The sequence below is a fragment of the Chaetodon trifascialis genome, chromosome 17 (assembly GCF_039877785.1).
Source record: "Chaetodon trifascialis isolate fChaTrf1 chromosome 17, fChaTrf1.hap1, whole genome shotgun sequence".
In the NCBI taxonomy this organism is placed as follows: domain Eukaryota; kingdom Metazoa; phylum Chordata; class Actinopteri; order Chaetodontiformes; family Chaetodontidae; genus Chaetodon; species Chaetodon trifascialis.
Genome location: NC_092072.1, coordinates 4,580,278 through 4,602,426, shown reverse-complemented (window position 1 = coordinate 4,602,426; position 22,149 = coordinate 4,580,278). Strand labels below are relative to the sequence as shown.

Sequence of the window (22,149 nt, the reverse complement as noted above, 5' to 3'; positions counted from 1 at the left end):
CTTGTTTCAAGTATTTTCTAAAATTTAATTTTAAAATATATAATCTTATGCTTTCTTTTTTCAACGAGAATTAAAAAAAAAAGCACAACGTTAAAATGACAATTTAAGGCAGCACATGGCAAAAGCATGAACATACTGTAGAGATCAGCTTTTTATTCATCAACTTATACACACTTTTAATCCCCACAAGTAAATCAATAAAACCTAATATTCACTACATGGCCTTTTGCAGAGGGATTGATATTGGTGACACTTGCATGATAGCACCAGGAGGAATTTACCACCAAACACTTCAAGGCAACATCCAGGGCCTGGAAAATCTAGCAAAAGGTCCGATTGATAAAGACATGTCAGTCGGTCAGTTCCCACATCTCAAAATAAGGCATCCAGACGAAGAGGATGATGAACATAATGCAACAGAAAGGAGCAGCTTCAGAACAAGCCTCCACTGCTCTTAAGGCTGAAAGAGACGCAATCAGTTTAAAAGACGTTGTTTGCTTTGCCCTGGGTCATTCAGCTGATATTTGGACATAACACCCCTCCATCATGCCAAGCACCGTTGTTATGTGCAGTGAACAGATCTGCTCCCTTAAAACGGGAAAAGCAGAGCACATATGACACATTAAAACCATCCAGCCTGCAGTCCAAACACTGACCTTCCATTCATCTTCACTTCATATCTGGCGTCAGGAGTGCTTGATCTTCCAGTGTTGCAGGAGTGCAGCTGATGGCAGAGCCCAGGGATTTATTAACGCACAAAGACACATAATCCCTATTAAAGTTTAGCATATGGGAGCAGCAACTGTCTAAAGTACAACATACATACACATTACTGCATGAGTACTTTTGTGAGGAAACGAGCAGAATGTGAGGGGAGGAACAGCTATGATTGCCAATTTCTATAGGTCTCAATTCCTCTTAATAATCGCATTTTCTTCAGATAAAATATTCTGAATAAGCCTTAAGCTTTCTTGATTTAAACTGTGCTGTGGTGGCCCATCAGTGATCATGACTTGGCTCAGTATTCCAACATAGAGATGTAATCATATGCTCAAATATCAAATTATTTTCTCCCAATCAAGACATAATTATCAGATTATGTCAGGATATTAAATTGTAGTCATTGTTTTGTAGTCAGCGCTTTGACGTCAGCAGACGGTTTGTTGATGTTTACCATCTCAGTTTTACCATGTGAGCATGCCAACATTTGCTAAGTAGCGCAAAACAATATGCGCAAAAATACGACCACGATTTGTTGACTCAAAATATTGAGCCTAAAAAACTCAAAGTCACGCATCAGCCTCCTCCTTCATCAACTGCATCACGGTAACAGAAACGCATGGCTTATAAAACTACAGTACAGGAATCAATATGGCATATTTCAACTTCAGCAGGGTCCTCTTATGTTGAACAAGCGACGTGAAGGCCAGAACAAGGACAGTGCGCTCAGCTGATCCCAGCTGGTTCGAATTTGCATCTGCACCGGGATGTGTAAGGTAACAATGATCAGACGTTTTTTCTCCGAGCACGCAGCACAACCACATGCTGCAGTCGTCTGTGTTACACTGTGGACAGGATGCGAGCGCCTGCAGACGGCAGAGCCAGGCTCAGCGGAGTCTCAGCAGGGAGGCGGAAGCTGCTGTCAGTACTGAAAGGAGATGACGGAGTTCACTTTGTAGACGTGGTACGAGCGGTTCCAGAAAACTCGAGTGAAGTAGTTCGTGTAGGGCGAGTAGTTCAGCTTTATCTCCTGGCAGAACCTTCCGTGCTTGGAGAAGGAGTAAATCTCTCCTTTGTCATAAACAACCTGAATATGACGAGAGAATAGGAAACGTGAGTGAGGATAACACCTGATTAAAAACTCACGTCATACTCAATGCTTGATTTACTTTCTACCTTTTTTATTGTCTATTCCTTTTTATTCTTGTTGTAAGAAGTTAATTTTACTCAACATGGGATCAATAAAGTCTTGTCTTATATGCTTCGTCTGACTGAAAAACATTTAAAACCTACATCCAACCTCCTTAAAGTCATGATGTCCTCCTGGTGGCAACAATACGCACCATTGAAAAGCACAGCTTGGCAGCTGGCGGCAAAATAATAAGCGTCTAAACTCACATGTCCGTTGGCGATGTCGAGCAGGTCTTTGATCCGACAGCCTTTATTAATACTAAGCTCGTTACACAGCGACTCCTCGATGATCACATAGTTTGTCTTCTGAGAGGTCAGAATCTTGTAGATTTCCTCTGCAGATCTCATTGCATAGACCTGGTAAGTCTACAGGAGGAAAGAACGAGAACAATGTGATGAGGAAAATCAAAATCCGATGGAGCACAGTTCAAATGGTTTGGAGCATTTTTATGTCTCTAATAGCAAATGAGCAGAAAAAAAGGTGATGGAGAGAATGCAACATTTTTTAAAAGGCCCAATGTGACATATTATTCAAACACACTGCATCATAGCATAAATTATCAGTACAATGCATTTTGAATCACCTCTTTAAAACCAAAGGACTTGTGCTCTCTAGCTTCGTTTAAAACTGGCTGCACTCTTTGAGGCGTCTCATGCAATTACTGTCCAGTACAAAGCGTCTCCGTTCATCTCACTCACGTCTTCACTCCTCCTCAGCAGGCTGCCGTCTGAGTAAAGCGGTAAGCTAGTCACAGCTGATCCTGAGCACAACTTCACGGTTCCTAACAGCTGAGGGCTGCCGGCAAAGACGGCCGCCAGTGGAGCCTGTGACCTGGACGAGAAGACGACGTTAGATGAGACAATAAAAGACTTACGTAGATTCTCTGAACGTACAGAAAGATCTGCCGACCCACCTGATCCAGCTGATCAGCTCTACTGTATCTGGGTCGTAGAACTCCTGCAGGTCTGACAACTCTGCTAAGACGCGAGGGCAGTACTGCAACACAGAGGAGAGCAGTGTCGGAGGATATCAGGTGCTTTTAAATGTCTGACGTAAAGCTTGAAATGATGCTAAAAAAAAATCTCACCTCTCTCCACAAACTGAATCCAATGATGGTTGGAACTGCAGTGCTCAGGATCAGAGACTGGAGAGGTTAAAAAAAAACGTTAAAATTAACAGATTCAGCAAGTTAAGATATTCATTTTTTTCAGCGAAAATAGGAGAAAATGTTTTTTGCTGTTGAAAGTGTTGAAAGCATCAGAGGCCTCTCACCAGCACTACAGGATGGATGGACTTCAGTTTGAGCCACTTAAACACAGTCATCCAGAGGTCCGGAGAACACACACCGAACGCTGTAAACATGCACACATACGGGGTCCATAAATATTTCATCCTGCATGAAAAGAAGAACACAGTCAACGTCCAGCGGCGCCACAACCGAAAACGAATCAACATTTGATCATTTACTCCAGAAACATGTTAGACATCCGAACGCAGATGGTCGTACCCATCAAACAGCAGAACCAGGCCTCCAAAAAGCAGCGTGTGAAAAACATGATAGATGACCTCTGGCTGCTCTCCTATTCGTCCATCTTCGAGTCTGAGGTTGGTTTTCATTGGCTGACCACTGTGTGAAAGCAAAAATCCCGTCAGCATCAGGACGTGAATTCTCCGGCCGACAGCGGAGCCTCAAACAGAAGAACTTCAGACTGTATGAACAACACGCAGCTTGAGAAAGAAATATCTGTGGCACCGTGCGTCTCACCTGAGTCTTCTGTAGATGGTCTGCAGGGTGGACAGCAGGCAGACAGCAAGCACCAGGAAGTAGAAGGGCAGCACGGAGGCCTGCGTCAGTCTTAGAAATAAGTCCTGACTGGGTGTCTGGAAGCTCTCTTGGCACAGCAGGAAGTTGGTGACAAAGTCACTAACAAACAGAAATAAATCAGATTATACAGAGAGAAAATAAAGACTGACGAGGACAGTGTTAAAAAAGGCATAGAGCAACAAACAATGCCAGCATTTAGTAAAACCAGTGTCCACACTTTTAATGCAGTGGCTGTGACTCACGTTGTTGTGTTGAGCCCAAATTTTACTTCAAGGAATTTCAATATGAAGTCACTCTCACTGACAGGGATCAGTTTCTGAAATTAAAAAAAGAGACGATCAACCAACAATAACTAGAGATGAATTCTCTTCACTGTGATAACAAACGGATCCATGGAGGTAACCAACCCATGTTCTTGTTTTTTACCTTAACCAGGTAACTGAAGGTGATCCCCGTGGTGAAGACCAGGTGGAAATGCAAGAAGAGCTTCATCACTCTGGCTACAAGAGGTCCCATCTTCATCTTCTGCTGCAGTTGAAATACAAAAAACAGCATTGAGATGATTTAACTGTGCATTCAAACCCTGGACAATCAGTTTTTTATTTAAAAAACCCAAAAAGTCCTCACATTTAAAAAGGTGCAACCAGGAAATGTAGTTTTCTTACTTGATAAATAAGTTCAATGATCAATCAGTCTTCAAAAGTCACCGATTATAATCTGTTGACTGATTAACCAGTGAACCAGTAATTCAACTGGTCTTTACTCGAGCCCCCCCACTTTGGATTCAATGCAAGTTAAAACAAATATCTCCGATATGGAAGCTCTGACGTGAGGGAGCAGCTAACTCTACCTGGAAGTACCTCGCGAGCACTGAGCCAATCAGGAGGCTGAGCAGAGGCGAGCTGAGCAGGGTCGGGTTCTGAAACTGGAACAAGTAGGCCAGGAACAAGGAGCTGAGGTACACCTTGTGAATGTCTGCCATCTTGAGTTCCAGGTGGAGGGATGATGGAGAGAAAGAGAAGAGAAGCAAAGGAAAAAGCATGTTTAGCTGTTAAGATAAAGCCTGCAGCCATTTAGCTTAGCTTAGCACAAAACCTGGACACAGGGGGAAACTGCTAGCCTGGCTCTGTCTGAAGACAGCAATCTGCCTACCAGCACCCAAAAGCTCACTTTTTAACATGTTATATCTCATCAGCTTATCCACACAAAGTGTAAAAATGGCAATTTGTGATTTCCTCAACTTACATCACTTACAAACTATATAAAAAAATTGTGCCAACAGACTGTGGGATTGTCCTTTTATCATGCTGGGACTGCGTTACCTTACGTGGTGGCACCAGGTCAAAAGAGTCCAGCAAGAACAGACAGAGGCCTTGGATGAAGAGCACATAGTGACTGTGTTCCCAGACCAGGAGGAAGGTGAAGGTGGTGGCACTCATGGTAAGATAGCAAAACATCTACAGAGAGACAGTTATCAGCATGTGTGTCAACGCAGTTTTCCACCTATTTTAAAAAAACGTGGTTTCACGAGAGGCTCACCTCAGTGGCAGAGCTGATGTTATTACTCAGGAATCCAGTCAAAGCTGTCACCTGGCACGAGAAGTAAGGCAGAGCCCAGTTGTCCCGCAGAGGGATAGCATGGTCCACTTTGGTCGTATCTGGTCTGAGGACGAAATGACCCACAGACGAGTTTGTCGCCATTAAACAGAAAGAAGACAAGTGAGGCCGGGGTGTGAAACAGGAGGGTATTATCATGCTTCATCACTGAGACTTTTATTTGTCTTCACAGCGAACCCCCAGTTTTCAAGTCTGCTGTGAGGCATCTGATATTAGAAAGCAGCAACAAGAGAGAGAAACAGAAAGAAAGGACGTCTGATCAAGTTCACAAAGGGAAGATAACTTCACCAACGTGATCGTCTTTGAGAGGAGGAAGAAACACAATGAAGCATTCAGACACACCCCAAAGTAAAGGACGGGGAACGTGGCGGCACATGTCCTCTCACCTGTTGATCACATACCAGGCCACGGCCAACATGCCAGCCACCCAGGTCCCGCTCATCACCCAGCTACACACAAACAGGGCGGTGACGTAGACCGCCTGGAGGCCAAAAACCGCTCCAACATAGAAGTAGATCGGCTCCACGAAATCCTGAAGGCAGAGAGGGAAAAACATCAGGGTTTTATCACGGACGAGGCCAAAATTATACGAGCAGAAGCATGAAAAGCGGATAATAACAACGTCAAAGTGCTAAAAGGTGTGCCTTGTGTGGACACGTCTCTTGCTGGGCGCAGCAGCATGGAGTCTACTCACCTGGCTGTTTGTGACTCTGTATATGAAGCTCGTGATGAGCTCTGGATACAGAGACAAGCGTTCCACGATGTTGATGGTCTGACCTGAAACGGTCTTGTTATCTAGCGTCAGCTCATAAAACCCTGGAAAACACAAAGCACATGAGAAGCGAGCTGACTGACAAGAGGGACATTCAGAGGCCTTTAATTCAGGTCAGCGTCGGCTTTGATGTTGTGTTTAGCTGCATTCAAAATACACACACCTCTTTCAAAAGATGGTGCTGCCAGCATGTGTTTGTAGTAGTAATAATAGAGCCCGCTGCCCTCTTGGAAGGTGATTTCACGCTCCAGGTCCTAACACATATGAAAGTGAATTTTACAGTTGATATGAGTGCAGTGGAAATATAATGGAAGCGGGCTCAAAAGAAAGCCGGTCACCCACCTGTCTAGTTGAAAACCAGAACTTCCTGTCATGATATGTTGACAGATAAACGGCATAAAGCATGCCACAGGCTACCGCTGCCAGACATCCAAAGAACACCCTCACCAGCCGCTGCAAAAAACCCGCTGAGGAGCACAAACAGCCAGCATCACGTCTCAGAACAACACTTACAAGTTATAATGAGAGTGTATGAAACAAGGACAAATCCAAGGTTGATTGAGTCACTGGTCAAACTTGTCTCTGTCCCTTTGAAAGTTGGAGTCTGTATTATTGCTGACCAATAACAGTTTAAACTGCTCATACAGAGGTGTGGGTAAATAAGATGTGATCATAAACAAAGGATCTTCTTCTGATATTGATTTACATGCTTTATATAGTGATAAATATCTGACTCGATGCCATACATCAACACATCTTTTAAATTATTTGTATACTGTACATTTTCTTTATACTGTGAACATCTGCACATCCTGTCCTTTGTTTCAAACACTGTGCAGTTCTTTCATTCATAATTGTTATTACATATATTTCCTATTTTTATGGAAGTCAACTCTTTTCAGTTTAAATCTGGACAACATAATTGTCAGTCATGATAAACAATATGTAGTGAACAGATGCAAAGCTTGTGTCAAATGACACGGGCCCACATCAGGATCATCAGTCCAGCACTGGGAGCAGTGCTGAAACTTTTCTGACCTCTCAATATAAAGGACGTGGACTTACATGCAGAGGACACCTTGGATGTCTTAGCAGGTCTGTTTGAGTCTTCCTGTTTACGCTGAGCATCCTCCTCTTTAACCTCATCCTCCTCTTTCTGCTGCTTGTCCTTTGCTCCACCACTGGCCACACTCCCCTCATCCCCCGTGTTCACCGGCCCGTTAGTATCTGTTCATGTGGTGAAACAGTCTACAGTTTAATTACAGGCTTTGTCACAATCTGTACAAGCATCCCAGTCGGACGTGGGGCTCTTCTGGAAAAGTTAACTGAAGTTAGCAGAGGAAGCTAACTGCTGTTCAGTTAGCAAACTGCTAGGTGAGCTAAACTTACGTATATTGTGCCCCTCGGGCTCACTTTGGTGCTCATCCTCTTCTTTATCTCCCATCAAAGTGTCTGTTTTCCGACATCTTAATTCGGTCATGACGAGATAAATTAGTCCGAGAGTTGTCTAATGTGTTGAGACAGCAGCATGCTAGCTCACAAGTTAGCTAACCTAAGAGCAGACCAATACTTGGCTTTGCGGTAAACTAGGCAGGTGACAGGCTAAGCTACGAGCTTTCCTTCTCTAGATGAACTTTCCTCGGACGAAGCAGCGAAGCAGCAGCCGCACAGTTCTCGTGTTGTTGATGTTGAGGGTGTGGAGGACTGAACTTAGCACCGCTGCTGGGCTGGGCATGGCGGATGTTGCGGTTGGCGACAAAAGCGACGAAGAAGAACCAATAACGAACTTCCCTGCAAATTCATGTCATTTAAGAAAACAACTCAAAATTTGAATGGATTTTTTGGTGTTGTGCCAGTATGACATCTATATTTGCACTAATGTTATTTTCTTGTCGTTCTATGTCGTGCTCACTCCTTTAATTGTTTTGGGGAAAAGGGTTTTAGTGCTTAAAAAAAAAAAAGTCATAACAGAAAATGAATCAATGGTATTGCAAATCAACTAACTGTCCAAGTTGTTTACCAAGGAAAAATGCTAAAACATTTTCTCGAGCCTTCTTTAAGAAATCTGTTATCTTGTTTATATCTGGAATTATAAGAAGCACATGATTTCAAAAATCAAAAGTCTGAAGCGGGATTGACTTTACCTGTATTCAGCATGGCTACTGGGCTGCCAGTGTTATTGGGTTCTAATATTTTGGCAGCAGGGGCTCTGGTTAATTTGGCCTCTGGGGCCCCTGCTCCTTGTGGCTACATATTAAGGCTCCAGGCCCTTTCAGACACAACACAACAACAGCGCCATTATCTCCAATGGCTTCCATCACACAGCAACAGGAAGCAGCATGCACAGCCATGACGAACCACTAAAGGCAGCAGTGTGCACAGCTCAAATCATGTTGTGTCTGAACTCTGTTGTTGCCTCGTCCTTGCCAGCCATGCTCTTCTCTAAGCTGGGAAAACCTGGGACATCTGCTTGACATATGCTTGTTTGCTGCACTGTCATAACATAGAGTTTTAAGAACAGTGAGGTTTCTTTTGGGTTGGACTGTTTTCTATTTAAGGACTTGGCTCTTCAAAGTCATTTTTCCAGTGTTTCTTTCGTAACCTCGTTCAGTGAAGCGATGCCATGCTTGTCATCAAATTTTTCCACTGCGTCTTCATTACTCTGTGTCTCTGAAAGGAAACTCTCAGCCCTTAGGATTGTAGTCCCATCAGTGGCTTTTTGATGGATGGTAGTACCAAGTTTGTGATTGTTTATGAACTCCAAGTGCTACATATTCTTCACATGGCATAAAGAATACCGCATCATCTATGTAGTGTCTAAACCATTTTATTTTGTCCAAGTAGGGGTTGGATGAGCTCTAAATTAATTTTTCCTGCCATTCTCTGACTAAGAGGTTGGCACAGGAGGGTGCATAGGTCACACCCATTGCTGTGCCTCCGGACTGTCTGCCTCCAGCTGTTCCTCGAAGAGAAATACAAGATGGACACAGGAGACAGAAGACGGTGGCGATGCACAGCAATGGACAAAGTAAGACTGTTAATAACAACACATTGGCACAAACACAATACAGTTCTGCCCCTCACACTTGAACATTCGACCGAGAACCAGAGGAAACAGCCAACACAAACAACAGGCACAAAGAGTAAAAGAACATCAAGACTGTGCATTAAATCTTTCAGGAACCCACAAACTTAAAACCCAAACTTACAAACAGGAGTAAAAATATCAACAACTTAAGTTAACATATGAACTGTATACAAAACTTTAAATGAACACTGTTCGGGAGGCGTCTCTCCGACGGATTTACAACACTTTAAGAGTCCTTCAAACGTGGAGCCACAAGGTGGTCTGAGCCTCCCAGTCCAGGAGGTGAAAGGGAACAACAGGCAGTTTCTTCAGCCTGTTCCAGCCTTTCTTTCCTGTTCTTATGCTTCTTCTGGTGATTGCTCTGAGCCGTCTGACTCCTCGCTCTTCTCAGCAGTCGGTGTGCCTGTTTTGAAGAGAAACAATAATGTTATCTTTAGTTGGAGCTTCTGTTACAGCATCAGCAGTGACTGATTATGTAATCAGTACCTGCTCTGGTTTTGTTCACGCTTCTTGCTGCCCCCGTCTCTTCACCATCACACCTCTCTAATATTATCCTGACGATTTTGGTCACTTGTGGGTGTTTGGCTGCCTTGATTAAGGGTTCATCATCTGAACTGTCGTTTGATGATCCTGAAAAAACATGAAGGAAACATAGACGCGTTACTGATTGATAACAATTTTTAACAATACCTTGTTTTCTCGTGTATGTTGGTGTTATGCATTTTCATTTCTGTCACCTTTTTCTTTACCTGACACAAGGATCTTCGTTGGCTTTTCAGGAGCTGTGTCTCTTTTCTTCTGAGCTGAAGCCTTCATTTTGGTTTTTGTTTGCTTGTCTGTGCGGTTCTTTTTCACAAAGTTAATCAAGGGTTCATCTTCTGAGCTGTCATCAGAAAGTCCTACCAAACAAGTCAAAGCAGCAAGGATTTAAATCATTTCCCATTATACAGCATACATTATGTTTGTGTCGTCGTTACTGCTGCAGTACCTCGTCTGTTTCTGGATGCACTGCCATGCGATACAGCTGTTGTCTTTGTGTTTTTCTTCACTGGTTTCTTCTTGGCAATGAGGTTCACCAAGGGAACATCATCATCGTCATCATCCGAGCTGCTGTCTGAGGATGAGGGGTCTTTTAAAATCCAAAGGCAAGCACTTGACTTGTAATAAAACTGAATTCATTCCTTCTGGCCAGTCCAATGAAAGTGTTGCCTACCTTTCAATGATTTGTCTTTTAGTTTTTGTTTTGTTTTCTTGCTCTTTTGCTCTTCGAGAGCCTTTGTCAGCTTCCTCTTCGTCGTCGCCAGTGGTTCATCATCTGAATCATCGCTGGAAGACTCTGCATATTTAACTAGAACACACACAACATTCATTGTTGGAACAAATGCTGTGAGAAAATCAATTTAGATGAGGTGATTACCAAATTTTAATACTTACCTGTTTTCTTTGCTGAGTTCCTTTTCGATTTCATGACTGGGGTTGCTTTCCTAGATGACACGACAGATGCCTTCCTCTGAGGTTTGGACTGAAGTCTCTTGGCAAGTTCACTCAAAGGCTCATCATCCGAACCATCAGCGTTATCTTGGGATTCTGTGTAAGAAACGGAAGTCATGACCAAGAGAACAGTAACGTCCTGTTGATGCTGAAGGTCCGTGGAGAGAAAATTACCTTACCTCTCTCCTTTGTACTGACAGTTTTTTTTGGAGGCACTGTGAAAGACTTATTCACAGCTTTGGACGACACTTTGGCGATCTTTATGAGCGGCTCATTGTCGGAGCTCTCATCTGTATTCACATCTGAAATAGTTAGATACAAACATTTGAAAGGCATCCATTCCAGACACAAAGCAGAAAACACAGCTGAGATATGGCTGATGACATATGGTACTGTAACCACCTGCTTTGTTGCTATGTGTGCCATTAGATCTGGTTGACGGGCTGTTTTTTGTCACTGGTCTCTTAGCTGGTGCGGAGACTGTTTTCATCTTTATCAAAGGCTCGTCATCTGAGGAGTCATCTAAAGCTACAACAGGAGAAGACGGTATCACAATGTGTAAAGTTGAAAATATTTTTTAATTTAGTGCTGGAGCGAAAGTTTAGGTTGTGTCTGTTTTCACATGACTGTTTCTGCCCTCTGTTTTGACTGAAAGGGTTCAGACTACGGGTTGGTAATATACCAGTTTCGTTCTGCCATCACATGGATTTTGTAATGCCATCATTATAGAGAATGTCTTAGCATATTAACAATAATATGCTTTACTGTGTGCGATACCATGCAGGTAGACACTTATGCACGTACTCATAGAACTGGCGTTATATCAAGTGACTAAGATCTTCCTTCCTATAACACAGACTCTGGTAACATGAAGATGTGAAGGGTAACATTATGAACAATGCACACTAATACACAACACAAAAGCCTTCATCTGCTCCCACCATCTGAGGAAGTGGAGACAAAGTGAATTAACCTGATGGAAATATCCCCACAACAACTGGAAAACTCTTCGGCTGCATGTGTGCGCTAATCAATTTATTTTTGACCGCTCTGAGGGCCAATACAAAGCAGGATTCACTTCAAACCTGAGGCTGAAGGACGGCTCGATCCCGACTTCAAACTTAGAACCTGAAAGCTTCGTGCTGCTTTTTACTGCTTTACTGGTTAGCTTGTTGAATTTGGCGTTAGCACATCCTGAAGCTAACGTGGCTCACAGCATCTACTGGAGACCCACACACTGGAGCAATGCTGGCGTACCTAATATTGGGGGACAGTCAAGAGCTGGGCATCATTCAATAGTTTTTTTCACACCGCTTTGTGGGTCGTCTCACATAGCCAAACCTAATTATCTCCACACTTCATACCTCAGCACAGGCTCAGCTAGTTTTGTTGGTACAGGAAAGACCCATCTACTGAGGTCATATCACCCACCCTTAGTTCAGGCTATAGAGCATGATGGGTGGTGCCGGTGTACACGTGACAGTTGGTGTCCTCCAAAAATGGCCGGTTTGCTGTTGATGATGTCACACACCCGCTGCCTATCATAATCAAAATATACTTACAGTATCAAAAGTAAAAGAACTGTGTTAAATGTATTGTATTATCATGCATTAACAAGGGAGAAGTTTTTTTATGCTTTAATACACTGTGTGTACTACTGTTCTGATTTTAATATGATAAAATGAAGAGTCACAAGATGAATGTAGAGGAGGAGAAAGTAGAAATGTTCTCTGAAGTGTGTGGTGAAGTAAAAAGTGGCAAAACTGGACGTGGTAAATAAACACCACAAAATCATGCTTAGGTAACGTAACGTACAGTACTTAACGGTAGCGAAACTCCACCATTACTACCACTAGTACTATTTGTGTTTTAAGAGCTAATGTTCCTGTTGTCCTCACAACATGTCATCCGACTGGATCGGTGGAAACTCTCCCATCTTAAGACGCTAGCAGCAGTGATGCCAGTGCCTAATTTCTAAGTTGTAAGCTAACTTAGCGTTTAGCTCCGACGCAGCTCCGTGAAATGTCCTCCCGCTCAGCTAAAATTTAAAATAACACTGTGACTCTAACTACCTGGAGAGTCCTGGACTACATTGGTCGCCTCGTCAGCCGTGCTGCAGTCCATTTTGATGCTCCTCATCCAAACCGCCCCAAGTTGCTCCACTGCCTCTTCTTTTTGAGTTACGTTAGCTTCTTCTTCTTCTGATGGAATCTGCGGCAGGCAGACCACACGCTGCAAAGCGGTGTTGCTGCCCCCACAGGTCATGTGTAGAACTCCACTGAATGAGTTAAATCCTCATAGAGAAAATTAATTACAGCTTTTGTTGTTTCACAATGTTACAGCTTTCAGCGAATAAGCCGTAACTCCATTTTCTGACAGCTCTGCTCACATGAGGCTCTTCTCTGTGTGATAGTTGGTGCATTTTATCAAGGCATGATTCCCATTTTGATCCTCTCAATAAATGCATTTTCTATCCACATGCCTACCAACCAGTGCCAGTGCACAGTCTGTACGTCATGAGAAATTTGTGAATTGTCAATCACAATTTCATATCTGAATCGTTCAAATTGCTTGTTTTGTCCAACCAACAGTTCAAATCCCCCAAAAATTCAAATATTCACATCTGACAGGCTGAAATTTTTTGCCTAAAAATGGCATAAATCTGTATCAATAAATAAATGAAAGCTGATTTAAGTTCCTGACTTGATGAAGAAAAAAAGGAACCGAACATTCATCCAGAAGTGTAAGCGACCAGGGTGGCAGTCGATAGCTCAGTTTATTACACACATACAAGATAAATATTCAAGCACTGTGAAGACGGACAAACAGGATATGATCATGTACTGATCCAAACAGTGATATGAGGACCTACATATAAAGCTTCATTAATTAACATGAATCAAACACAGTGAGGACATTGTTGTGCTGTTCCCCAACCCCAGACCTCAGGAACTTAACTGTTCAGGAACTAATACGACAGAAACATGGAGAGCTTTTTCCTCCTTTGGTCGGTTGTGTTATTTTTCTTGCCACCCATCAGGATTGCTCAATCATCACTTCCCTCCATCGTTTTCTGCTTGGGTGTTGCTGTCTTGATCCCATCCCTGAGACTGTGAGGGGACAATCCTCTGATCATGTTCAGTCCTACTGAGAAATCATCTTGTTATACATGTGAACTATTCATTCCTTCTCTTATTGGTTTTAAATCAAATAATTGCTTTAAAGCAAAAGTGCTATCACAGAATCACGACTATATGTCTAACCTTTCATCCACTTCTCTTCACCATTTGTACCAACACAGTAATCACAATGCAAATTCATTACAGCTGTATGAAACATTGGTCGTTAACTCTCAAAAAAGACAATATTCTTAGATATCAATATAATATGATCTCTTGAAACGTGATCCTTGGAGAATAAATCCTATTCAGTTGAATTCATGATTAGACGACTGAGAGTTCACCAATGTTTCACGCACCATAATCTCTCTAAATTAAATGTTCGGACCATTTCATCACAGAAGTGCTACATACACCACAAACATAACATCATCCTGCTCTCCAGCTCAGCAGCCCCGGGCAGAGCCGCACGGGGATCATCCATTGCTCGAGCCTCGCTGTTGATTTTTTTTTGCATCTTGTTGCCAACAAACGATTTGCCGGCTGCATTTTTGATATAAATAAAAAGCACTTTAACTCGTTCTGTGTTAAAAATGTAGAGCGCTACTTGACCCCGCTATTGGAAAGTGACTAACGGCGTCTTGCTGATCAGACGCATCACAGTACAGCGAAATATCATTTCAAGTGGAGCAATTCAGGTAATGCAGTCAGGAGCTGTTGAAGGGTCTGTCGCTCAGTGCAACCCGTGTGTCCATGCTGGTGTTTGAGTGCTCTGGAAATGAGAGTTTATATAGCAGCCATCTTGCTGGCTTCTCTGACCCCACTCAGGTAGGCTCCTGTCACAGTTTGGGGGAAATGTCTGTTGGTGGCCTGAAAACAAAAAGCAACGACAGCAAATCAAATCAAGAGGTCCTTGACTAAAGCAAAACGAGTGAGTTCAACAATACTGCAGAGTTTGATCTGCATTTTCACAAAAGTCATCTTGAAATGTCACAGTCAGAAATAACATAATTAATTATGTCTGAACTCCACGTAGCTGCTTCAGTTTCAGGGTCCTGTTATGGTGCATGCTGGCTCTCAGTTAAACCCTTTTCTTACCACCACCTGCTTTTCTTACCAGGTCTGCTCTGAAAGGCACCAACGACCCGTCAAAAGCAAATAAAACCCACATCACTGCTTCAAAACCATTAGAGACACTTTTGATTAAAGTGTGCGTTGTTACCTCGCCAGCAAAGAACACTTTTCCCTGCACGTCCTCAGCGAGGATGTCATAGGCCTCTCCGCTTCCCCCCGTCTTCACAAAGCTGTAGGACATCTGGGACCACACGTCTTTGCTCCAATGTGTGACAAAGAAATGCACTGGCTCTGGGACCTCCTATGGAGGATGGCACACAGTAAATAACAACAACTGTCATGAGAAACACACAAAAAGTACAAATACAAAGTGTTTAGTGGCACGGTGGAAGAGTGGCAACACTGGGTCCCCGGGCGCCGCTGTCAGCTGGTAGCCCATCGCTCCTGGTCTGCCGTGGAGGAAGGACTTTCCAGGATGGGTCAAAAGTGGAGAATTTCACAAGAAGCATGGCGTGTGCATGTAGTGTGCATTGTTGTGTTGTGATAAATAAAGTACGTCTCTTCTTCTCTTCTTCTTTTAATCATTTCGGCGCAGTAAGAACCTCTTACTGACACAGACTTTGCCTGACTGAACAGATCTGAGTCTAATTTTAGATCCTGGACAGCACAGAATTTTACAGCCCAAGCAAAGTGGCTGTTCTGGGCAAAGTACTTTCTGACAGTCCAGGAACTGTCAGGGTGGAGGTTTATGTCTCCTTTTTAACAACCTCCAACGTCCAAGGAGCAGAGCAGTAAGCTACAACAACAATATGATGCCCTTGTGTTGCTGAATACAAAAAACAACCTTTAGAAGCCAGATCAGTTTTCAAGGGTCCAAATAAATGTGACTTTTAGCTCCTAATTTAGTTCCACAGTTTAGTTTCTGGGACTATTTCATCAGTCAGCCTGAATTAAAGTGGAAGCAACTCTCCAAAAAACGGCAGTTCAAAGAGTTGGTTTTCGCTTTGGCATCAAACATTACAAGAACATTACCTGTTCTTTGAAAAGCTCGCGCAGGACCTTCATGCACTCATCCACCACCTCCTTGTCCTCCATGTCTCGGACAGCAGGGACAGCATCGCCAGTGATAACAGACATGAGGATGGCCTGCTTCCCCTACACACACACACACACACACACACACACACACACACACACACACACACACACACACACAAAGGCAGCATTGTGCACACTGTAATCTTTTTATACTTTCTGCTTTCACTGTGTTCATCTTTTATTTATTTCTGTTTAGCAAAACATACACAGCACTGTTTGGCCAGCAACAAGGCCAACAATCCAAACCCATTTTCTTCAGTAAGAGTACAAATTAGGTGTCATTTCTGACAGGACAGTGTGTGATTAGCCGACACTGTCTTACTGTGAGGAAAACAAACCTGCGGCTCCATGTCATAGAAGACACTGAACATGCCTCTCTTGTCAGGACTCGGCGGTATGTGACCAAAGTAGTCTGCCCCTTGGATTTTGTTGTCCCAGAATCTGTACGGGAACTGAAGGGCGATCTGTAAGAAGTCAAAAATTGATTGTAGGAGGAGGCAACTTTCTAATGAGCGGGACACTTTTGAGTCAGGAAACTTTTGCCTGGTGGCTTGTTGTTATTTACAACCATGAATTACACAGAAAGAGTTGTTACCTTCTCTATGATGCCGGCTCCCAGACTGTGGATTGCTTTCAGTTTCCTTTCAGGAAGTGGAGGGTTGAACTGAATGCAGTTCTTCTGAAGTAACGTCAATGGGACCGTAACAAGAACCTGACAGGAGGGAAGGATGTTAAAGCTCAATGACACGACACCATGATAATCAAAATACACCTATACATACACAAACATTTTATTCATGTTTTTACCTTCTGTGCTGTCCACTGGGACCCACTGGAGGAGGTAACTTTGACAACATCACCTGAGTAATCAATGGCCTGGACCTGCAATTGAAAGGGAAAAGAGAGGAGGAGGAGAAGAAGAAGAAGAAGAAGAAGAAGAAGAAGAAGAAGAAGAAGAAGAAGAAGAAGAACTTTACTTTATTAATCACAACACATGCCATGCTTTGAAGAACACAACAACAACACATCATGCACATGCTTCAGTGAAATTCGTCCTCTGCATTTGACCCATCCTAGTAAGTCCTTCCTCCACAGCAGACCAGGAGCGGTGGGTTGCGAGCCGACAGCAAACAGAAAGTTTGCATGTTCTCCCTGTGTTCACCTAGGGTATCCTCCACAAACAAAATAAAACCCCACTAAAAACATGCAAGAAGAACACCACCTGACCAATGGTGACAAAAAAGGAACTGGGTCCCGGGCGCCGCTGTCGGCTGGCAGCCCACCGCTCCTGGTACACCTGATGTCTTAAGGACGGGATTCTTCATGAGGTAAACAACACTGAGTACAAAAGGTCAAAGCAGCCGCTGAAATTAGAAGACTGAGGTACAAACCGGGCACTTTGTGCGGACGTCCAGGCCCTCGGCCAGTTTGAGGAGTAACACAGAGTAGCCCTTGGTGAGTAAAGTGTGGTCTCCTGAGAACTGGGCAAAAAACTCATTGTGGTCCCAGGATCTTGCCGATACCTAAAAACAAAGGAACCAAAGAAAGCTGAGAATATTTTCATCACAGATCTCTTCGGGACACAATATCAAAACCCACACAATCATGATGTGCAGAGTGCAGACGTGTCACCAGAGTTCCCTGCAGGTTTCTTACAGGTCAGACGCAGACGAGGTGTTTTCCAGGACATAAACTGTGTGTTTGTCTCTGTGGTGAATTCTGTGCTGATTCTACACAGACAGCCAGAAATGTAGGAAGTATTCACAACAAGCCAGCCTGAGTTTTTCCAGCTTGAGTGGAAAAATGATTGAACCTGGCCCCCGACACAGCGGGAAAATGTTCCGTGTGTGAGTTTTTCAGACCTGGTCTAACGTGCTTCCACAGGCGTACTCCAGGTTGCTGAGATGAAACTGCAGCACTTTCTCCTCCAACTCGCTGAACTGGATTCCAGACTCCTGAAGAAAGTTCTTCTTCACCTCCTGGACTTTTTCTGGAGAGGCAAAAGGTCAAATATCTGTAATAATTGCTGTGTTTAAATGATTTTTTATTTTGAAAATAGTCTTGCTGAGTTGCACACAGCGCAGCACCTTTCAGCGGCGTGTCCTGGTTCTGCGACTTGTCCTTCCTCCATTCTGACACCACGTCCAGGATGGCGTTGAAGTGGAAGTCCATGCGCTTGTCAATGGCGGGGTCAGTAACCTGCCCCCCCTCTTGAAAGAGGTCACACCGCTCTCCCAGCTTATGCATCTTGATGCCCATCTGCAACAGAAATCCAAGAAGACAGCATGTTTTTCCATTTGAAATTAAGAAAAACGCAGACCCCAGATCAGGAATTCCTTCTTTTCTTCTTAAAAATTCTCACCTGTTCACACATCAGGGCAATGGGGTTGTTTACGCAGCCATTGACAATTTGAGCTCCCCGCCCGACAGTGACTCCCAGAGACGTATCATCCCACACACGACCTCCTATTCTCTCCCTTGCCTCTAGCACCACCACCTGTAGACCAATGAAAATGAAGAGTGTAAGGCACAGCACTGTGGCCAGCAAACAGGGTGAAATAGAAGGTCACAGGAGATGAGTGACAGGAGCTAACGTGAGCCAAGGACGTTTACCTGAGTGCCAAAGTTCTGCAGCTGCCGTGCAGCAGCCAACCCTGAAGCCCCGGCACCGATGACGATGACATTCCTCTGCAAAAATGATAACATCCAGGACGTACTGTAGGTCTTAACCAAATAAATGAGAAAAACATTTACATAAGATATGCGCTGCTGTGTCATGACGGGGTAAAGATGAGGACACTCACAGAGAGATATCTGTCAGGGAGCAGAGGCTGCTGCACCGCCAGCACGCCCGTGTTGATGAGGCCTTTCCTGGTCATGAAGTGCAGCACCCGGTCCATCTCCTGCACGCAGCGCACACGCACCAACCCCCGGACAATGATGTGCAGAGCACATTTCTCGGAAGTCAGCACCTCCTTTAGAAAAACAGGAAAAATTGCGTATAGTTTTGACTTTTTGCTGGTTTTGGAATCGTCTATTCTCTTTTATGCAGGAAGAGAAGAAAAAGAAACGCGCAATTCTTGTCAGCCACTGTTGGTAAACGTCTGCAGTGTACCTTGCAATTCCTGTGCCAGGAGGCCAGAATAAGGTTACGCAAAGCCAAATACATGGTGGGATCGCGGGAGAATTCTGGAAACTCGTAAAGCTCATCCAGCTCCATCATATCCGGCCGCACGCACAGAGCCTTGCCACACTCGTTGGGCTGGTAGAAGGGCTGGAAGTATGGACACAGGCCTGGAACTGAGGGAGAAAATCATGATTACTACACATTGCTATGTTGTTAAAACTGTTATCTCTACATGGAGGCTGACCAAGCGCCCCATGATGTATTACTCCCTCTTTGTCACACGTGTCTGTAGAATCACTGCCCCGTAAACGAAGGCTGTTCCTGTAACGCTCGCAGACGTACCTTGTGGCTGGACGGCTCTGCAGTGGTCCGTCCTCAGCTCAGTCAGAGACACGTTGCTGGGAGAGCCTGATGGACTCATCCCCACGCAGTCGGGGTAGTAGGCAGCGAGGAAAGGGCTGGCTGGACTCTCTTTGAACAACGGCGGCAAAATCAACATGGAATGCCACCAGCTGTCTGTCACCTCGACCACTCGCTGTGACAACGAAGATTAAAGAGGATGCAGATCGTTATCTTGTCTTGGAAGTTTCTCATTATAATGGATTTCATACTTTGCCTAAAGCAGGGCTGACTGATCGTATAACACACATCGCCAGCTTACCAAGTCCTCTGGCTGGGAGCACTGGTCTGGACCTTCACTCTGCAGGCAAAGACAAAAAAGTATCACCATAAAATAATAAAAAATGTCACTTGATCACTGATTGATTCTTTTGCTATTTCCTGTTTACCTTGATGTTGTTGAACTTCATTCCACAGCGGTACGTCGCTGCCAGGGAAGCAGTGAGTTGGATCTCCTTGGTCAGCTGACGCCACTTCCTACAGTCGGGTTTAGTACACTGAACCTGAAAGCAACATATCGCAATGAACATCCCTGTATATACGAACTTAGAATAACCTCATTTAGCTGTTTAACAGGAACCAGGAAAACCACCTGCACTTACCCAGAATGGAAGCTGCTGATCTGCCATGAAAGCTTTAAGACTGGGCTCACTTTTCCCATTACTAGTCCACACTTTCTTCCACAAAGCAAAGGTCTCATAGCCGTCTTTGTGACTGTAAGCGGGGGGAAAAAAGAAAAACCTTGACACAACAGCACTTTTAATGTCATAATGTAAAAAACACTGATGGACGATAATGGAAGAAGCTTTATTAATGTTATGTGAGTGGTTGTTCTGTCGACATTACCTTCTGTAGTAGTGATCAAAACATTCGTTGCAAAAATGCTCACCACATGACAGATGATACCAGCGAGAGGTGTATCCATTTTTAGCACACCTGACAAGACACGACGCAAATCAGGTCCATTCAAAACGGTCTGCAGCTAAAAATGAGAGCGATTGAGTCCGAATCGGATTCCTGTTATACGAAAGAAGCAGCTACCTTTCAGATGCACTTGCAAAACAAACTGGGTATGTGGCCGAGCATCCGGCCTTCTCACACTTCCTGTACTTCTTCTCGGACTGGTCGTCTTCCTCCTCTGTGTCTGTGGCTTTTCTTTTACTCTAGAAGACAGTGTGGAGAAAGTTATCACCGAGCTCAACTCCACATTATTTACAGACCACTTTAAACACATCGATCCCATGTGCTGCATCAGCATCCGCAGCATCACTTTATAAAAAATAAAGATCACATGTTTGTGACAATGACAAATTCCAACAGGGATAAAGCAAACAACTTAGGATGGAAAATAAGAGCAGGTTAGGATGGGTTTGTTCTTTTCAGCTGGAGGAAGTTTTCCATCCACCCAGTATTTGATGTCCTCCAGGTCTGTTAGTTTAGTGTAACGATTAGACTAACAGGGCGGGGCAGCTAAAAAAAGAAAAAGCAACAATGTCTCCTTTACACTGTTGTCCCAAGAGAGTGCTTAATGTCAATATTGAATACCTGAAAGTAGAAAGATGACAGGAAATGAGGCGAGCAAGAGATGGGAGAATGGCACGCAGCAGAGGCCCACAGCTGGACTCAAACTGTGGACACTGTGCTTCATGATCTGAGCCTTAAAACCTGAAGCCAAAAAGGCCCAACAAGGTTATATTGCAGCTGTAAACTTGTTCTCCTCCTCAGAACAAAACTTGTGACTTTCTCGCCCCACATTTCATGCCTGACTGGCGAGTTACTATCAAAGCCAAAAAGTCCCCAAATAATATAATTGTAAATAACAGAATAAAATTATCAATATCAGCCTCAAAATCCATTGGGCATATACAGATGGACCAAAAATGGGACCAAGCACAGAGCCATGGAGGACCCCACAGGATATGAAGGCATATGAGACATGACTGTGCCGATCGTGCTCGCTGCAGCTCACCTGTCCAGGTGGAGGGTTGTTGGTGCGCTTCACCCGGACGTTGATGTGCCTTCCAGAGGAGCGCAGGGTCTGACTGTCCCCCGAGGACTCCCCGGAACTCCTCTTCTTAGCTCGCCGGGCACCAGAGGCATTCCCAGAGTAGTCTAAACATTAGTGACAACAATCCGTGTCTGAACAGCGCACAGTGCGAGACAGCTCAGTTCAAATGCGGCCTTTTTTTGAGACTGATGAGGCTCTTTATGACAGATAACTTGTTTCCTACTAACACAGCTTATTAGATAGTAACCAAATGGAATGAAACAAGCGATTAATTGTGTAACATAGCAAATGTGGCGACACATGAAGACATTAGCTAGCTCTTTAAACCAGCCAAACAATGTCCGCCTGTCACATTTAGCATGTAGCAAGTATTAGCAGCGCATTATCAACACTGACCTGCATCCGACAGCATGGCCGACTGCGGCGTTTCTTCAAAGCCAGAGATGTACTGACGTTTATGTCACTTTCTCTGTCGGTTTTGCGTTGTTGTGCCCGTCTCCCTCTTATTGTTGTGGGGGAAATCAATGCGCTGTTATTGCAAGAATACCACTTCCTGTTATAAAGAGGAAATGGGCGTTTCGTTTAAGATGAGTTTGGAACTCCGCTGCTCGCCGTACTA

At 44.0% G+C, this 22,149-nt stretch overlaps 3 protein-coding genes across 8 annotated transcripts; all 3 read right to left on the bottom strand.

The window, feature by feature from the left end:
• Positions 1 to 29: 29 nt before the first annotated feature.
• Positions 30 to 7,871, bottom strand: LOC139345890 (probable C-mannosyltransferase DPY19L4). The gene is made up of 19 exons (XM_070984764.1): positions 7,516 to 7,871; positions 7,192 to 7,353; positions 6,469 to 6,593; positions 6,290 to 6,380; positions 6,049 to 6,170; positions 5,741 to 5,886; positions 5,277 to 5,400; positions 5,060 to 5,194; positions 4,588 to 4,719; positions 4,164 to 4,265; positions 3,980 to 4,053; positions 3,678 to 3,836; positions 3,420 to 3,539; positions 3,185 to 3,305; positions 3,000 to 3,056; positions 2,826 to 2,908; positions 2,611 to 2,743; positions 2,119 to 2,277; positions 30 to 1,807 (listed from the first exon to the last, which is right to left on the bottom strand). Exons 1-19 carry the CDS (start codon positions 7,604 to 7,606, stop codon positions 1,643 to 1,645), a joined length of 2,301 nt encoding a protein of 766 aa, XP_070840865.1. The 5' UTR covers positions 7,607 to 7,871; the 3' UTR covers positions 30 to 1,642.
• Positions 7,872 to 8,256: 385 nt separating this feature from the next.
• On the bottom strand, positions 8,257 to 12,918 carry LOC139345891 (nucleolar protein dao-5-like). 5 transcript variants are annotated; one of them, XM_070984768.1, is made up of 10 exons: positions 12,778 to 12,918; positions 12,137 to 12,243; positions 11,108 to 11,233; positions 10,885 to 10,995; positions 10,649 to 10,801; positions 10,428 to 10,562; positions 10,203 to 10,328; positions 9,964 to 10,113; positions 9,701 to 9,844; positions 8,935 to 9,617 (listed from the first exon to the last, which is right to left on the bottom strand). In XM_070984768.1, the coding sequence occupies exons 3-10, from the start codon at positions 11,193 to 11,195 to the stop codon at positions 9,553 to 9,555; spliced, it is 972 nt and encodes a 323-aa protein (XP_070840869.1). In that variant the 5' UTR covers positions 11,196 to 11,233; positions 12,137 to 12,243; positions 12,778 to 12,918; the 3' UTR covers positions 8,935 to 9,552. The 5 variants fall into 5 exon arrangements, with proteins under 5 accessions (XP_070840866.1, XP_070840869.1, XP_070840868.1 ...); XM_070984767.1 differs by having other exon boundaries at positions 10,885 to 11,007; positions 12,778 to 12,895; XM_070984765.1 differs by lacking the exon at positions 12,137 to 12,243 and having other exon boundaries at positions 8,257 to 9,617; positions 10,885 to 11,007; positions 12,778 to 12,912.
• A 519-nt stretch (positions 12,919 to 13,437) lies between these two features.
• On the bottom strand, positions 13,438 to 22,114 carry LOC139346201 (lysine-specific histone demethylase 2). Of its 2 annotated transcripts, none has more exons than XM_070985155.1 (21): positions 21,927 to 22,075; positions 21,492 to 21,634; positions 20,564 to 20,685; positions 20,412 to 20,458; positions 20,125 to 20,236; positions 19,912 to 20,025; positions 19,785 to 19,823; positions 19,466 to 19,658; positions 19,112 to 19,296; positions 18,801 to 18,971; positions 18,610 to 18,684; positions 18,359 to 18,493; positions 18,084 to 18,255; positions 17,859 to 17,986; positions 17,388 to 17,519; positions 16,804 to 16,878; positions 16,592 to 16,708; positions 16,335 to 16,460; positions 15,931 to 16,053; positions 15,047 to 15,199; positions 13,438 to 14,694 (listed from the first exon to the last, which is right to left on the bottom strand). In XM_070985155.1, the coding sequence occupies exons 4-21, from the start codon at positions 20,414 to 20,416 to the stop codon at positions 14,611 to 14,613; spliced, it is 2,139 nt and encodes a 712-aa protein (XP_070841256.1). In that variant the 5' UTR covers positions 20,417 to 20,458; positions 20,564 to 20,685; positions 21,492 to 21,634; positions 21,927 to 22,075; the 3' UTR covers positions 13,438 to 14,610. The 2 variants fall into 2 exon arrangements, with proteins under 2 accessions (XP_070841256.1, XP_070841255.1); XM_070985154.1 differs by having other exon boundaries at positions 13,442 to 14,694; positions 20,369 to 20,458; positions 21,927 to 22,114.
• Positions 22,115 to 22,149: the final 35 nt, after the last annotated feature.

What these genes read in the sequence shown, in the direction of transcription:
- LOC139345891 (XM_070984765.1), bottom strand. Translation starts at nt 12,844, where the DNA reads ATGAGGAGCATCAAAATGGACTGCAGCACGGCTGACGAGGCGACCAAT. An exon ending in GAACTCAGCAAAGAAAACAG is followed by an intron (nt 10,563 to 10,648) that starts GTAAGTATTAAA and finishes TGTGTGTTCTAG; the next exon opens with TTAAATATGCAGAGTCTTCC. An exon ending in CGTGAACAAAACCAGAGCAG is followed by an intron (nt 9,618 to 9,700) that starts GTACTGATTACA and finishes TCTTCAAAACAG; the next exon opens with GCACACCGACTGCTGAGAAG.
- LOC139346201 (XM_070985154.1), bottom strand. An exon ending in TTGCCCTGATGTGTGAACAG is followed by an intron (nt 18,256 to 18,358) that starts GTGAGAATTTTT and finishes TTTCTGTTGCAG; the next exon opens with ATGGGCATCAAGATGCATAA. An exon ending in ACGTCCGCACAAAGTGCCCG is followed by an intron (nt 16,879 to 17,387) that starts GTTTGTACCTCA and finishes TTTCAATTGCAG; the next exon opens with GTCCAGGCCATTGATTACTC.
- LOC139345890 (XM_070984764.1), bottom strand. Translation starts at nt 7,606, where the DNA reads ATGACCGAATTAAGATGTCGGAAAACAGACACTTTGATGGGAGATAAA. An exon ending in ACCTGGTGCCACCACGTAAG is followed by an intron (nt 4,720 to 5,059) that starts GTAACGCAGTCC and finishes CTGGAACTCAAG; the next exon opens with ATGGCAGACATTCACAAGGT. An exon ending in TTTGGGCTCAACACAACAAC is followed by an intron (nt 3,837 to 3,979) that starts GTGAGTCACAGC and finishes TCTGTTTGTTAG; the next exon opens with TGACTTTGTCACCAACTTCC.